The 14003-nt window shown below is 45.8% G+C and overlaps 2 protein-coding genes across 5 annotated transcripts in view; one reads left to right on the top strand and one right to left on the bottom strand.

The window, feature by feature from the left end:
• The first annotated feature begins 311 nt into the window (after nt 1-311).
• LOC147006807 (netrin-1-like) lies at nt 312-10290 on the top strand. Its single transcript, XM_085867783.1, has 8 exons — nt 312-329; nt 581-1456; nt 3893-4070; nt 5875-6057; nt 7741-7890; nt 8097-8147; nt 8444-8521; nt 9000-10290. The coding sequence occupies exons 2-8, from the start codon at nt 605-607 to the stop codon at nt 9356-9358; spliced, it is 1851 nt and encodes a 616-aa protein (XP_085723909.1). The 5' UTR covers nt 312-329; nt 581-604; the 3' UTR covers nt 9359-10290.
• Nucleotides 10291-12991: 2701 nt separating this feature from the next.
• The window catches only part of LOC147006806 (uncharacterized), a 46390-nt gene continuing 45378 nt past the window's right edge, over nt 12992-14003 (bottom strand). For all 4 annotated transcript variants that reach the window (XM_085867859.1, XM_085867860.1, XM_085867858.1 and 1 more), the window contains one exon: nt 12992-13949. The gene's annotated coding sequence lies outside the window, so the exon portion shown is untranslated. The remainder of the gene's footprint in view (nt 13950-14003) is intronic.

Genomic DNA, 14003 nt, shown 5'->3' with positions numbered 1-14003 from the left:
GTGGGGTGAAGGTGGTCACGTGGTTGCTTGGAGGCGGGGCGAGGGTATCACGTGATGGCTTGGAGGTGGGATGAGGAAATCACGTGATGGCTTGGAGGCGGGATGAAGGTGGTCACGTGGTTGCTTGGAGGCGGGGCGAGGGTATCACGTGATGGCTTGGAGGTGGGGTGAGGAAATCACGTGATGGCTTGGAGGCGGGATGAAGGTGGTCACGTGGTTGCTTGGAGGCGGGGCGAGGGTATCACGTGATGGCTTGGAGGTGGGGTGAGGAAATCACGTGATGGCTTGGAGGCGGGGTGAAGGTGGTCACGTGGTTGCTTGGAGGCGGGGTGAGGGCATCACATGATGAAGCTGAAGGAAGCTATTTTGAGGAGTTCTCGACTTGGTATTGACTTGTGCTTTAACCGTGAATGTTGTGGTTGTTGAGGTCGAACCCCCCGTAACCCCTCACAGTTCCTCGGTAGTTTCTCCCCCCCTCACCCCTTCTGGATCATAACCTTGTCCGCCGTAATACGTGATAGTACTGTAGTTATAACGCACAGGGATGATGTTAATATTAGTAGTGATGTTGGTGTTGCAGACCACGTGGTGTGCTGACCTGTCCATGTCGCGACCCCGCCACACGCCAGGGAGGGAGATCCTCCTCGGGGCTGATCCACCCCCACCAGGTACCCGTGCCGGTCCCTCATGCTATGACGATCTTCGGAACCCGCGCTTTTGTGCTCCGGACTTGGAGAACGTGGCGTTCGGTCGGTCCGTGACCGCGACCAGCACCTGCGACAACCCCTCCAAGACCTTCTGCCGCTTGAAGAAGTTGAACGTCAAGACGTCTGCAACTGAAATCAAGGATCAGGACGAAGACGACGACCGAAGGGTAATCACGTGTTACCAATGCGATGCCCAAGACCCCAAACGGTCCCACCCTGCGGCCTATCTGACCGACCTGCACGACCCCGACCAGGAGACCTGGTGGCAGTCCTCTTCGGACGACAACAACGTGTCTCTGTCCTTGTCGCTCGGGAGGAGGTTCGAAGTGACCTCGGTGAGTCTCCGATTCATCTTCGCCATCACAAGGAACATCCGCACGTACTCCGAACACCCCGAAGGCACGGCCATCTTCAAATCCTCGGACTTCGGCAACACCTGGCGGCCCCTTCAGTTCTACTCGAGAGACTGCTTCGGGTTTTACGGACGTGCGACGAAGACCGCCGCGACTCGAAGGAACGAGACGGAGGTGCTGTGCTCAAGACCCTGGGACGGGGTCTTATTTGGCGGACCCATGAAGTTCTACACGCTGGGCGGACGACCCTCGGCGTCCCGCTTCGACTCGTGTCCCACCCTGCACGACTGGGTCACCGCCACCGACATCCGGGTGGTCTTCCGGCGGAGAGACCCCGACCCCAAGACACGTGATCGAGGCTCCTCGTCCATTTTCTTTGCGGTCTCCGACTTCCAGGTGAGTTTCGTGTTCTCCATTCACCCGATAATAAAGATATTAACAACTTTAATATGGAGTAGGCAAAGCCGAGAAGCGAACGTAGAATTCTTCTTACATTCGCTTCTGACTTTACCTATAACTTGTTCACACCTGTATACTTGCCAACGATACCGTGGTACATGTTAGCACCGCACAGCTGATGATTTTGACGCAATTTCCGGTTACTTCGGCCTTGATTCGGGATCAGCGAACAAATAATGTAAATAATCACGATAGAAAAAAATATTTTTGATGATGCGGGAGATATCTTTATTAAAATAAACTTTGGGGAAAAAAATAATTGAATAAATAAATAAATTAACAATCACTTCTGGTCAAGAATAAAAGAAATTAAAAGTTCCGGAAAGAGTTTCAAAATCGCTCCCGGTAATGTTAAATACTAAATAAACACTTCCTGTCATGAAAAAAATCACTTTCGGAAGTATAAAATTACCTTTGGGGAAAAAAAAAAATAATTGAATAAATAAATAAACACTTCCGGTCATGATCTCCCGGCATGCGTCATTCCCCATGCCAAAAACCGGAAGCAAAAGGGTCATAACCAACGACACGGATTCCAAATTGCGAGGGTATCGTGTTGTTGTTTCCTATTCTCTCATGTGCACGCCTTGAGTATGAGGCTCGCTACGTTCGCTGTCAACACTAATAATAACCATGGTGATGATGATGAACCCGGGGTGGTCATTAAAGATATATTTTAAGCCGGCTGTCCTGTCGACTTGCAATGAAGATGTGGTTAAAAAAAAAAAAAATCGCAAACAGCTGAATCGGGGAAGTTACTCAAGCGTGAGAAGAAGACCGAGCCCGGGTTCAAATCTCATTGACCTGAAACGTTTGTCCATTTTATTTCCTACAATGTCCTTGTAATTCATATTCATGTCCCACTCAAGTGTCCGACAATGTCCACGAGGTCCTCCACGAGCCCGAGATTGACGGAAAAGGAACAAACAAATCAAGATAACCAACCAGAGTGACCGGTGCACGTCATCGACGGAGATGCGTGTGACGTTTCAAACTTGTGACGTCACAATGCACGTACGCAAGCGTCCTTGTTGCCTCTGCCAGAAAAAGCTGACAGCAGGTTGTTTTCACCCATTTTATCACTCCCGCTTCTCGGCTTACCTTTAATCGCCTGCAGGTCACAATAATTTGAAACCGATCTTCACCAAACGGTGGTCCCACGGAATCCCATTCGTTTTTGAGGTCAAAAGGTCATCGAAGGCCAAAGGTCAACAACTTTTTGGAATCTCGAACATCTTCAATTTTCATCCGATTGACTTGAAATTTTAGGATGATTTACACATCAGGTCACTGAATTCAACCACCTATTGATTTTTGGTCAACATAGACCAAAAGGTCAACATAGGCCAAAAGGTCAACATCGGCCAAAGTTCTAAAATTGTCAATTTTCATTCCATTGACTTGAAATTTGAAGAGCATTTAAACACGAGATCACGGAATTGAATGACGTATTATTTTTGAGGTCAACATCGGCCAAAAGGTCAACATAGGCCAAATGTCTAAAATCCTCAATTTAAATCCGATGAACTAGAAATTTGAAAAGCATTTGCGCATAAGTTTCCTGAATTCAACCACCTATAATTTTTCCGGTCAAAGAGGCCAAAAGGTCACAACACAGGCGTAAACGTCAACATGGGCCAGATTTCTAAAATTGTCACTTTCCATCCGATTGACTTGAAATTTGAAGAAGATTTTCAAATCAACTCACTGAATACAACCACCAATTATTTTTTGACGTCAGAATTTGCCAAAAGGTCAACATAGGCCGAAAGCAAACAACTTCGCTGCAATTTCTAAAATCCTCCATTCTCATCCGATTGACTTGAAATTTGGACAGGATTTGCACATCAGGTCAATGAGTTCAACCAGCAATTATTTTTAAGGTCAAAAGGCCAACATAGGCCTAATTTCTCAATTTGATTGGGCCAAAACTATATCTATCATGATATCTCAAAAAGTTGTGGACTAGTGATGACGAAACAAGGTAAATGAGTTGGTTGGGTGACTAGAACAAGCCGATTCGATTTTGGTTCAGATCCAGCCCATCAGTGGATACAAAACGTAAACTCTTGAGCCTGGTGGAGGTATGCGCTCTCCCGAGTGGCGTTCCACTTTGTTATTATTTGTCAATTGTCGCTCTTTGAGTGATTTTTCATCAGGATTACTTTGTATCTGGTCCGTCGTACTTCTTGCACGCGTCTCTTATTCATTGCGATTGTTCATGGGAAGAGGTCCTGGTGTTATGTAGATCTGTAATTCAATAGTTTTGTTGTAAAAATGCACAAAAGGTGGTTGTTTGTGTTCGTGTGTCAGGTTCCGTATTTATTGATCACCCTCGATGGTGTACCACGGTAATTGATGACCCTTGTACAGGTGGAAGCCAGGTGTAAATGTAATGGACACGCCTCGCGCTGCTTGCCCGGAGCCGACGGACGTCACGAGTGTGTCTGTGAGCACAACACGGCGGGGACCGACTGCGAGCGCTGCGGAGACTTCCACCAAGACCGACCGTGGAAGCGGGCGACCCCACAGGACCCACACCAGTGCATCAGTGAGTTGCACCAGAGTGGTTGTGGTTTGAGAATTATTAAGTTTTTTTTTTTTTTTCAAGTGTGGGAATGGACCCACCACATGCATGGAGACCCCTTACAAAATCGAAAGACGGAGAAAACGAGATTCCTTTGGAAATGCACTTGTGTGAGAAACATGGCAACCATAAAATGTGATTATTTAATTTATCTTGACCTGATGGACTTGACCTGATTGCACCGGGCTATGGTCGTCCATTCACTATCTGCGTTCCAACCCATTTCCTCCACCGGTCTTTGTCGTCCGCCATCTTTTCGGCCATTTTGCCAATTTTTTAACTGCTCTGTGAGTTGTCGTCCTATCATGGTATTTGTATATAACCAGGGTGTTGATCAAGTTATTTTGCAGAGAAGTGTTGAGATGTGCTTCAAAGTAGTTCTTCCAACACTCAAGAACCTTGTCCATGTTTGTTTGGACATCACCGTGAGAGTTTTTTACGGCCATGCAGGTCCTCTTTCGTTTTCCCTCCATCTCCCTCACTTTTTAAAAGAGGTTGTGACTATTATTCATACTAAACTCAGTTTCTATTGTCTCAATTTGTTCTTTGAGGTTTCTCTTTTTGAACTTTTTGAATTCTCTTTGAATTCTCTTTTGTTCAGTGATCTGTAATTACCTCCACCACCGTAGGTGGATGGAGGTTGTGTTTTCACCTTCGTCTGTTTGTCTGTGAGCAGGATATCTCAAAAAGTTCTGGACAGATTTGGACGAAACTTGGTTGGGCAGGTTGGGTGTTTGACAAGGACAAATTGATTTGATTTTGGTGAAGATCTGGATCGGAGAATTTTTTTTTAATTTCCAAATTAATCTGGTCCATTGAGAGATGGGGCCAAAAATGATATGTTTCATGATATTTAAAAAAAAAACGATCCCCTTTTTCCCATTGAAACAGTGCATGACATTCGTGGATTCACCGTTCGCAGTGTTTTTCAACAATCAGAAATCCCCGGGAACCTATCCCCGCTTTTTCCATTGAAACAATGCCCCACTATTTGCGGATTTGCTATTTTTTCTGGGAACGCATCCCCCGCGCATAGCGGTGTCCAACAGTATATCGTCTTTGGTCCGTTCTCTCAATTATGAAGAATCACTTTGGAATTTAAAATATCCGGATTCGGATTTTCACCAAAATCGAAGTTTCATCTGAATCCGTCGCCAACTATTTGAGGATATCATGCTCACAGACAGACAGGGGTAAAAACACAACATCCAAGATGGCCACCATACTGGGTGCAATTTCCGGTGGCCCCTGGATTAAAATCTTTGTATTGTATTACTCTAACCATGTGCCAAGTTTCATGCTTTTAAGGGAAAGTGCACAATTGATCAGCTGAGCCGCCCCACGACATCAGCAACGAGGTAAAGAGGATTTTCCAAAATCAGAGATCCAATTCTCTGCAAAGAGAGATCATTTATGAAGATCAGGAATAGGACTGGGCTCGGAACACTGCCTTGGGGGCACTCCAGCCTTGACAGGGAGACGAGTTGAACCGATTCCATTGAGAGCCAGACGTTAGCTACGAGAGTCGAGGAAGTCAGTAAACCATGTGTGGAGTTGGCGTTGAATGGCGAAGGCAGAAAATGGGAAATAAAATAAAATAATTGATTGCATTCCGGTCTATCATGACCAACGAAACTATTCCTGAGTCTCTGGACGTGTACTCACCCATACCCGCAATCTGAATGGTGCACCTGTACCGTGCGGCCACTCGTGTACCTCTCATTGTAATCTCACAATTCTCTCGTTATTCCCACTCATACCTCGACAGAGTGCACCTGTAACGAGCACTCACGCAGGTGCGAGTTCGACCCAACGTTGTACAAGGTCTCCGGACGTGGTGGTCGGTGCATCGGTTGCAGACACAACACAGTCGGATCGCATTGTCAGTTTTGTTCTGAAGGATTCTACCGAAACAAACACCGAGAGGATAATCATCGCAAGGCCTGCAAGTGTGAGTACTCTAGTGATGGGGGATCTACATGGAAAATGGGGTATCAGGTGGGGATAGAACCAAGGAATTATTAAAGGGTCATCTATTGTGGGTGAGTTTGGACATTGTCCTGATATTACTGTGATGAGAAAACGTTTTGCTCCCTTCACTAAATATTTTCTGTTTATCCACCGTCCTTTATGTCCACCTGACATTTCAATGAGCAAATGACTGTATTGCTGAAGAAATCCCAGCTCAATGTGATGGTGAATGAATCTCAGCTGACTACAACCGTGAATGAATCCCCTCACTGAAACCATGAATGAATCCCAGTGGACTGTAACCAGGAATGAATCCCAGTGGACTGTAACCGTGAATGAACCCCAGTGGACTTTAACCGTGAATGAACCCCATTGGATTGTAACCGTGAATGAATCCCAGTGGACTATAACCGTGAATGAACCCCATTGGATTGTAACCGTGAATGAACCCCAGTGGACTGTAACCGTGAATGAACCCCAGTGGACTGTAACCGTGAATGAACCCCATTGGATTGTAACCGTGAATGAACCCCAGTGGACTGTAACCGTGAATGAACCCCAGTGGATTGTAACCGTGAATGAACCCCAGTGGACTGTAACCGTGAATGAATCCCAGTGGACTGTAACCGTGAATGAACCCCAGTGGACTGTAACCGTGAATGAACCCCAGTGGACTGTAACCGTGAATGAACCCCAGTGGATTGTAACCGTGAATGAACCCCAGTGGACTGGAACCGTGAATGAACCCCAGTGGACTGTAACCGTGAATGAATCCCAGTGGATTGTAACCGTGAATGAACCCCAGTGGACTGGAACCGTGAATGAATCCCAGTGGATTGTAACCGTGAATGAACCCCAGTGGACTGGAACCGTGAATGAATCCCAGTGGATTGTAACCGTGAATGAATCTCAGTGGACTATAACCGTGAATGAACCCCATTGGATTGTAACCGTGAATGAACCCCAGTGGACTGTAACCGTGAATGAACCCCAGTGGACTGTAACCGTGAATGAATCCCAGTGGACTGTAACCGTGAATGAACCCCAGTGGACTGTAACCATGAATGAATCCCAGTGGACTGTAACCATGAATGAATCCCAGTGGACTGTAACCGTGAATGAACCTCAGTGGACTGTAACCGTGAATGAATCCCAGTGGACTGTAACCGTGAATGAACCCCAGTGGACTGTAACCATGAATGAATCCCATTGGATTGTAACCGTGAATGAATTCCAGCGGACTGCAACCATGAATGAACCCCAGTGGATTGTAACCATGAATGAACCCCATTGGACTGTAACCGTGAATGAACCCCAGTGGACTGTAACCGTGAATGAATCCCAGTGGATTGTAACCGTGAATGAACCCCAGTGGACTGTTACCGTGAATGAACCCCAGTGGATTGTAACCGTGAATGAATTCCAGCAGACTGCAACCATGAATGAACCCCAGTGGATTGTAACCGTGAATGAATCACAGCGGACTCACCGTGAATGAACCCCATTGGATTGTAACCGTGAATGAATCACAGCGGACTCACCGTGAATGAACCCCATTGGATTGTAACCGTGAATGAATCCTCGTGGATTGTAACCATAATCGCAGTGAATGTGCATTTGTTTGACTAACCTATTTTGGTGTTGCCTCCGTGTCCCTCGGTAGTCTGTGCCTGCAATCTGGTCGGATCGAAATCCAACATGTGCAACCAACGAACCGGGCAATGCGATTGTAAAGATGGAGTTGAGAGTCTCAGATGCAACCGATGTGCGAAGGGTTATGAACACCACGGTTCAACCAACACTCCCTGCATCCGTACGTACTCCACCTATTCCCTCTACGTACTCCACCAAAACCACATGATGGTTCCACCTTTGCGAATCGCCAAATACTTTGTGCTTCAACTTTATACTTTTTATATGCTTCTCCATCTGCACAAATCAAGCAAAAAAGTTTTGTTGGTTCTGCTCGAACAATGTCCGTAATCTAATTGTTATACCTTACTATCCCACCCCCCTCAGCCATTCACGATGTTCCTGGGGGACAGGAGTCTGAGATGCACAACACGACTGGTCAGTTCTTCAATCCTCCATCAAAGTGTTTCCTCGTCATGTTCATCAGTATCCTCATCGTATATGCCATCATCATAATCATCATCATCATCATCATCACAATAGTTGGGTTATGAACAGACATGTTTGCCATGGTAGTCACCACCTCTGAAACGTGTGTGCGTGCGTGTGTGTGTGTGTGTGTGTGTGTGTGTGTGTGTGTGTGTGTGTGTGTGTGTGTGTGTGTGTGTGTGTGTGTGTGTGTGCCTGTGGGACCTCACCTCCTCTGATATGTGCGTTTGTGTGCTTTTGTGAAGACAACTGCGGCGATTACTGCACAACACAGAAGACCTTTGTGAAGACGAACTTCAAAGAGTTTTGCAAGAGAGAAGTCGGTAAGTTTCGGGTCGTGTGGTTCGCGGTGGAACAGCTGTGACTGTCTTGCAGAGGACGGTTCCGTGTTTTTCACAGACTGAAACTCAGCCTGGTGTCGGGGTGTAGGGGGTAAACCGGCAGATGGATGAGAATAGTTATATCATAATACGTGTTATCGTAAGTGTGGTGTATCACCTGAAATGGTAAAACTTGTCAAGCACGTGTTCAGAAAGCTCGGTCCTCCCCGTCCAAGTGTGTGTTTCTCCATCCAGACTTCCACCCCCATCTCCTTCCACCCCCTTTGTGAGCACAAATGGCAATTAGCGCCAAATTAACCTGGCGGACACAGATTTTCTTGTGTCCTACCCGCTGGGCAACATGTCGGTCATTGAAGACCGTCATCAGCACTTCACTTGAGCTACATAGCTCAAGGTAGCTCAAGGGCCGAAGGCAGAGATCCAACTTTCCTCATCACTGTTTTTTTTTTCTTGTCTGCAGTGATACAGGTAAAGGTGCTTGCTGCGGATCCTTTGAGCGAGTCGACTCGCTACGACGTGTCCCTGGAGGAAGTGTTCAAGGGTGGTGGGATCAGCGTACAAGCCGGCACGGACGCCTATCTTTACTTGTCTAACAAGCAATTGGCTTGCTCATGTCCTCCTCATCTACACCCTGAAATGAAGTACTTAATTCTGGGTAACGTGACACACTCGAGCGTTGCCGGAAAGGACGTGTACTCACTGGGTGTTGAGACGGTAGTACCTTGGCACAAGACTTGGCTGAAGCACCTGAAAAAGTTCAAACGCCGCAGTGGGAGGTGTGGAAAGGTCGAAGAACGCGATTCCACAACCCGCGACTAGTACTCCTCGAGTTAGTGTGCATCGGTATTGGAAACAAAGGTTATTGTTGTCATGGAAACAAACAATTTGTTGTTGTTGTTGTTGTTGTCAAATCAAAAATAACGTTTTGTTGATTATTTCCGAGCGGCGTTCAATGAACGAGACACAATGGTCCAATACGTGCAACGAGCAGTTATGAGTGAAATAAATAAATAAAGCACATTTATATTCACAAACTAATTAAAAAGTTGAAAATTTGAAGGTGAATAAAACCGCGTCTCGGACCATTGTGAGCGTCTCGTTTGTTTGACCTTTCGAATGAACCCTTCGTTTTAAACTCGATCGGATTGTTTTGTGTGTGTTAAAAACCTCATCCCGGTTTGTAAGTTTGTGGTCATTTTGTACTCCTGAGTCGAGACTCCTGGAAGAGCTGGAACACAGAGAGAGGAGCAGAAGATGAGAGAACAAGAAGAGGGTGGAAAGGGGAGAAACGCACCAACAGTAGAGGAGAGGGACACTTGGAGGAAGGATGAGAGAATGAGATCAAGGGGGTTGGGGAGAGAATAGGTGGGTGAACAAGCTCAAACATACAGGGGGTTAACAAGCGGAATCCAAGTTCAAACACAGCAAGAAGGGGAAGGGAAAAACCTGGAATGAAACGGAAAGGAGGGTGAGGGAGGTTGGCTTGGAGAGGGGTAACGAGGGGAGAAAAATATGATGAGTATTGATGGGGGGGATGACTCGAGGTGGTGATCAACCGCCATATTGAATGGTGTCAAAACACCTTTTCATCCTTTGTTTTGTTTGACCTTCAGTAACTGATCCTTTAGCTTTTGTTGAATAAATAAAGTTCAGATGTTGTTGTTGATCAATTGTGCTTATTCTACGTGTATTTCTCGTGTTTGATCATTCCATTGTTGTTTGTGATTTACAAATAAACACCCGATGAGTGAGTCCCGTCTCCGGTGCTTTACAGACAACACTTGTTACACTCGTTCAGGATTCGAACCCAACTTGATGTTCGTTTGAAAGCACAAATAAAACAGAGGGTCTTCTTGCGAGAGTTCACGCACGAGCTTCTTCGTGACCGGTCGTGTCTTTGGCGCATCTCTGGCCTTACAATTCAACTGAATGAGAACATAGTCATTATCACCCATGTTTCATGGAAAAATCTTCTGCAAAATTAAAAGACAATTTCATTTTCATGATTTATGACATGAAAAAACAATCCTCCATAAGCTTCCAGTTGTTTCATGAAGTACAAGATATAAAATGGGCGCAAAATATTTCAAAGGAGGGTGAAGAGACTGAGAGGGGAAATGGGCTCGAAACAACAATGGAGGATCATGTGACGAACAGCCCCCTCCCCCCACCTCACATTTTCAACTTTTTCCAAAATTGTAAGAGCACCAACACGTAGGCGATGGGAATTTGGGTTTTTAGAACCCCATAGTTTAACAAAGTCCTCTTGGCAGGGTATAACCCCGGGGACAGTTTAGAGTAACACTAATAGTCAGAGTAATAAGGCATCCGAGGGCAGGTATTGTCGCATAGGGGACAAGGGGAAGGTATGAGTGTTGTAAATTGTTGAATATGCTTTGCTCTGTCCCTCTTTGAATTCTCCCACCATTTTCCCAAATGAATTCCCCAACCACCGTTCGTGCCGTCATTTCCCACTCAATTGCTCATTCTAATAAAGTACGTGGAAGTTTATTAACGTGTCTTGACTTGTCCTGCTCGAGTTTGGTTTGAGATTGTGCTTCTGAGAGTGCTCGCTCAAGTCCCAATCGGCTCGTTTGTTAATAATCGTGCGACACGTAGCATCGGTTCGCTCGGCCAAAGAGTCGCTGCCACAAAGTCGCAAGCACGGTTCCCCATCTGCTTTGTTCATCTCACAGGAATGGTAAACCGACTCTGAGTGCTGCAATCCGGCCATAGACGGCGTCTGTGGTCTTTTTATAGAATCGTCTGGTTCGGAGTTATCCGACCCATGACCGTCACGGTGATGAGGTGTGGAATTTGGTATACACCCCTCCCCAAAATTACAAAACAATGTGTGCAGAATATTCCATTATCTCAGTGATAAGTGGAGACTGTATTTGAATTATATTTTTGGAAATCCTGCTTCTACTTTTCCCTCTTAGTTTGATGACATAGTTATGCATACCGTGCTGTGCTCATGGATGCATCCAGGGAACAAACCAAGCATGATGTGTTGTCTTTATTAAATTTAAGTGGGTGGAACGTCTGCAGACACAAAAAAACAAAAGTACACTCCACTTGATGTGGAAGCTTACAATGTCTGCCAGACGTTCGCCTGGCGACAGGTGCTGGTACGTGGTTGTGGTCCTGCTGGAAGTGGAGGTTGCAGGTAGTTCACAGGACTTTGTGGGTGTGAGGATCTCCGGCCTGGTCAAGATGGGCAATCCATCAGCTCGAATAATCTGAAGCCAATCGATCTGACAGGTAGTCTTTGATCTCTTTTGGATCAAGGAGGAGGAGATTGGGACCAAACTCTGTGCAGAGCGTAGGTGCTGCCAAAGGAGTCTCCTTGGCTATTGGACACAATCCTGGACGGGTCGCCACTCCGACACAGCGTACAAGAATGCAAGTTGGCAATATCAAACAATGGCAGGATTACAGGGATCCTCTGTGTTCACATTGACAAATATAACCTGGGAGTGTGTTCTCTTATCAAGCAGCTTGATATTGCTTACTAAGCCAGCCGTTCCGTATCAACCGCTTTGCAAGCTTGTTGTTTGTGTCCTTTATCACATCCTTAAAAACAGTTGCCTTCCTGTTTGGAATGATTTTCAAATTCCTTTCACTGCATTCCTTTTCAAATAAACTGACGTTTGTTGATGGACAGACGGACAAAATGAACAAATTGATTAACCCCGCTCTTGGCTCTGTGTGTGTGGGGCAAAATGTCCTCTGTGTGTGAGGACTTGTCCCTGCCTCACGGGGCAGGGACAAGTCCTCATGGGGCCCGTGGAATGGTTAGTTGGTGGGAACGTCAGTTTAGATGTAGAATGGGAAAATGGATTTTGAAGACAAGGACAGACTTTGAATGTGTTGTGGGGACGTAGCTCAGCTACGTAGGATTAAAAGGAATGTGCATGAGAATAAGGGATGACGAGGAAGCACGAGGTAGCTCGGGGATTTAGTAAGAAGAATGGCAGTGTTCAGCGATGTGAGAGAAGAGAATTGAAAGGAAACATGTTGAGTGAGTGAGGGCCAGCGGGCCCGTGTGAATGGAGTGAATGTGGTATGCATGGTGCGATGAGTGATTGGGGGGAGGAGTGATTCCAACTCAATGGACCCCGGGGTCAGAGTAAAATTAGTCGGTTAGCCAAATTGACAAAACTAGTGCGGGCCCGTAGGTGCGTGCCAATATGTGCAGCTTCGTTCCTTCGCTCTCGTAAACGACGACTGGATTGGGGCATCGTTTCAATTAGATCAGACGAACCGTTTCATAAATGGCCATAACTTGGGAAACACTTGGGAAACATACTCAGGTCCCCAGCGTCAATTGTGACGTCATATCAAACGAAGAAGAAGAATTGTGACGCCCCCTCTCTCTCTCGCCTCCCCTCTCTCTCCCCCCTAGTCTTGCCCCCCTTATCTCGCCCCCCTTATCTCGCCCCCTCCTCTCTCGCCCTTCTCTCTGTAAATGTATTCACAAATGTCTGCCAAGCACAACAATTAATTCAAACCTTGGGAAAAAAACAGCTTTTCAAACCCTTGGGAAACAGCTCTTTCCCTTGGGAAAATTCAAACCTTGGGATAAATTTATAATTTTAACAATTAATTCAAACCTTGGGAAAAAAACAGTTTTCAAACCTTGGGGAATACTTGGGAAACAGCTGAAACGGATGAAGAACGATATCAAACCTTGAAAAGGCACATACTCAGGTCCCCAGCGTCGATTGTGACGTCATACCAAACGAAGAAGAAGAATTGTGACGTCAATCGTGCAAAAAAACCCCAATAAATAAATAAACATTAATTGTGACGTCATTCGTGACGTCATAGCACCGTGTCTTGTCATTGGTTGACAGATGGCCATTTGGCCGTAACTTGGGAACCGCTTGTCCGATGAATATCAAACCTGAAAAAGGCACACTCAGGTCCCCAGCGTCGATTGTGACGTCATACCAAACGAAGAAGAAGAATTGTGACATAAATCGTGCAAATAAATGAATAACCATTAATTGTGACATCATTCGTGACGTCATATCACCGTGTCCTCTCATTGGTTGACAGACGTTATTGGTCATTATTGGTTGACAGACAATACATAGGTCGTTATTGGTTGACAGACATTGGCCATTGAATCACGTTATTCTTTTTAATACTGCCAATTATTGTGCTAGTATTATTATTATTATTCATATGCTGTTATCATTATTCTGAGATATCTTTGGGGGAAAATGGCATGATAAGGTGATAAGGTGTAACGACACTTCAGCTGCGATATATACACCTTTCCAACACTGAAAAAAGCAATAAAATGGACGTAACTTGGGAACCGCTCGTCCCATTGATATCAAATCTTGAAAAAGCACATCCGCGGGTCCCCGGCAATATTCCTGGCAAGTTTCAATCAGATCTAACCGGCGGTTGTCGAGAAACGGCGGTCGCAGACAGACAGACACACACACAC

This window comes from Eptatretus burgeri, unplaced genomic scaffold, assembly GCF_056783735.1.
Source record: "Eptatretus burgeri isolate ZD-2024b unplaced genomic scaffold, Ebu_testis_v1 Ebu_testis_scaffold_3153, whole genome shotgun sequence".
Lineage (NCBI taxonomy): Eukaryota > Metazoa > Chordata > Myxini > Myxiniformes > Myxinidae > Eptatretus > Eptatretus burgeri.
Note: the sequence above shows the minus strand (reverse complement) of the source record. Positions and strands in the feature narration are given on the sequence as shown.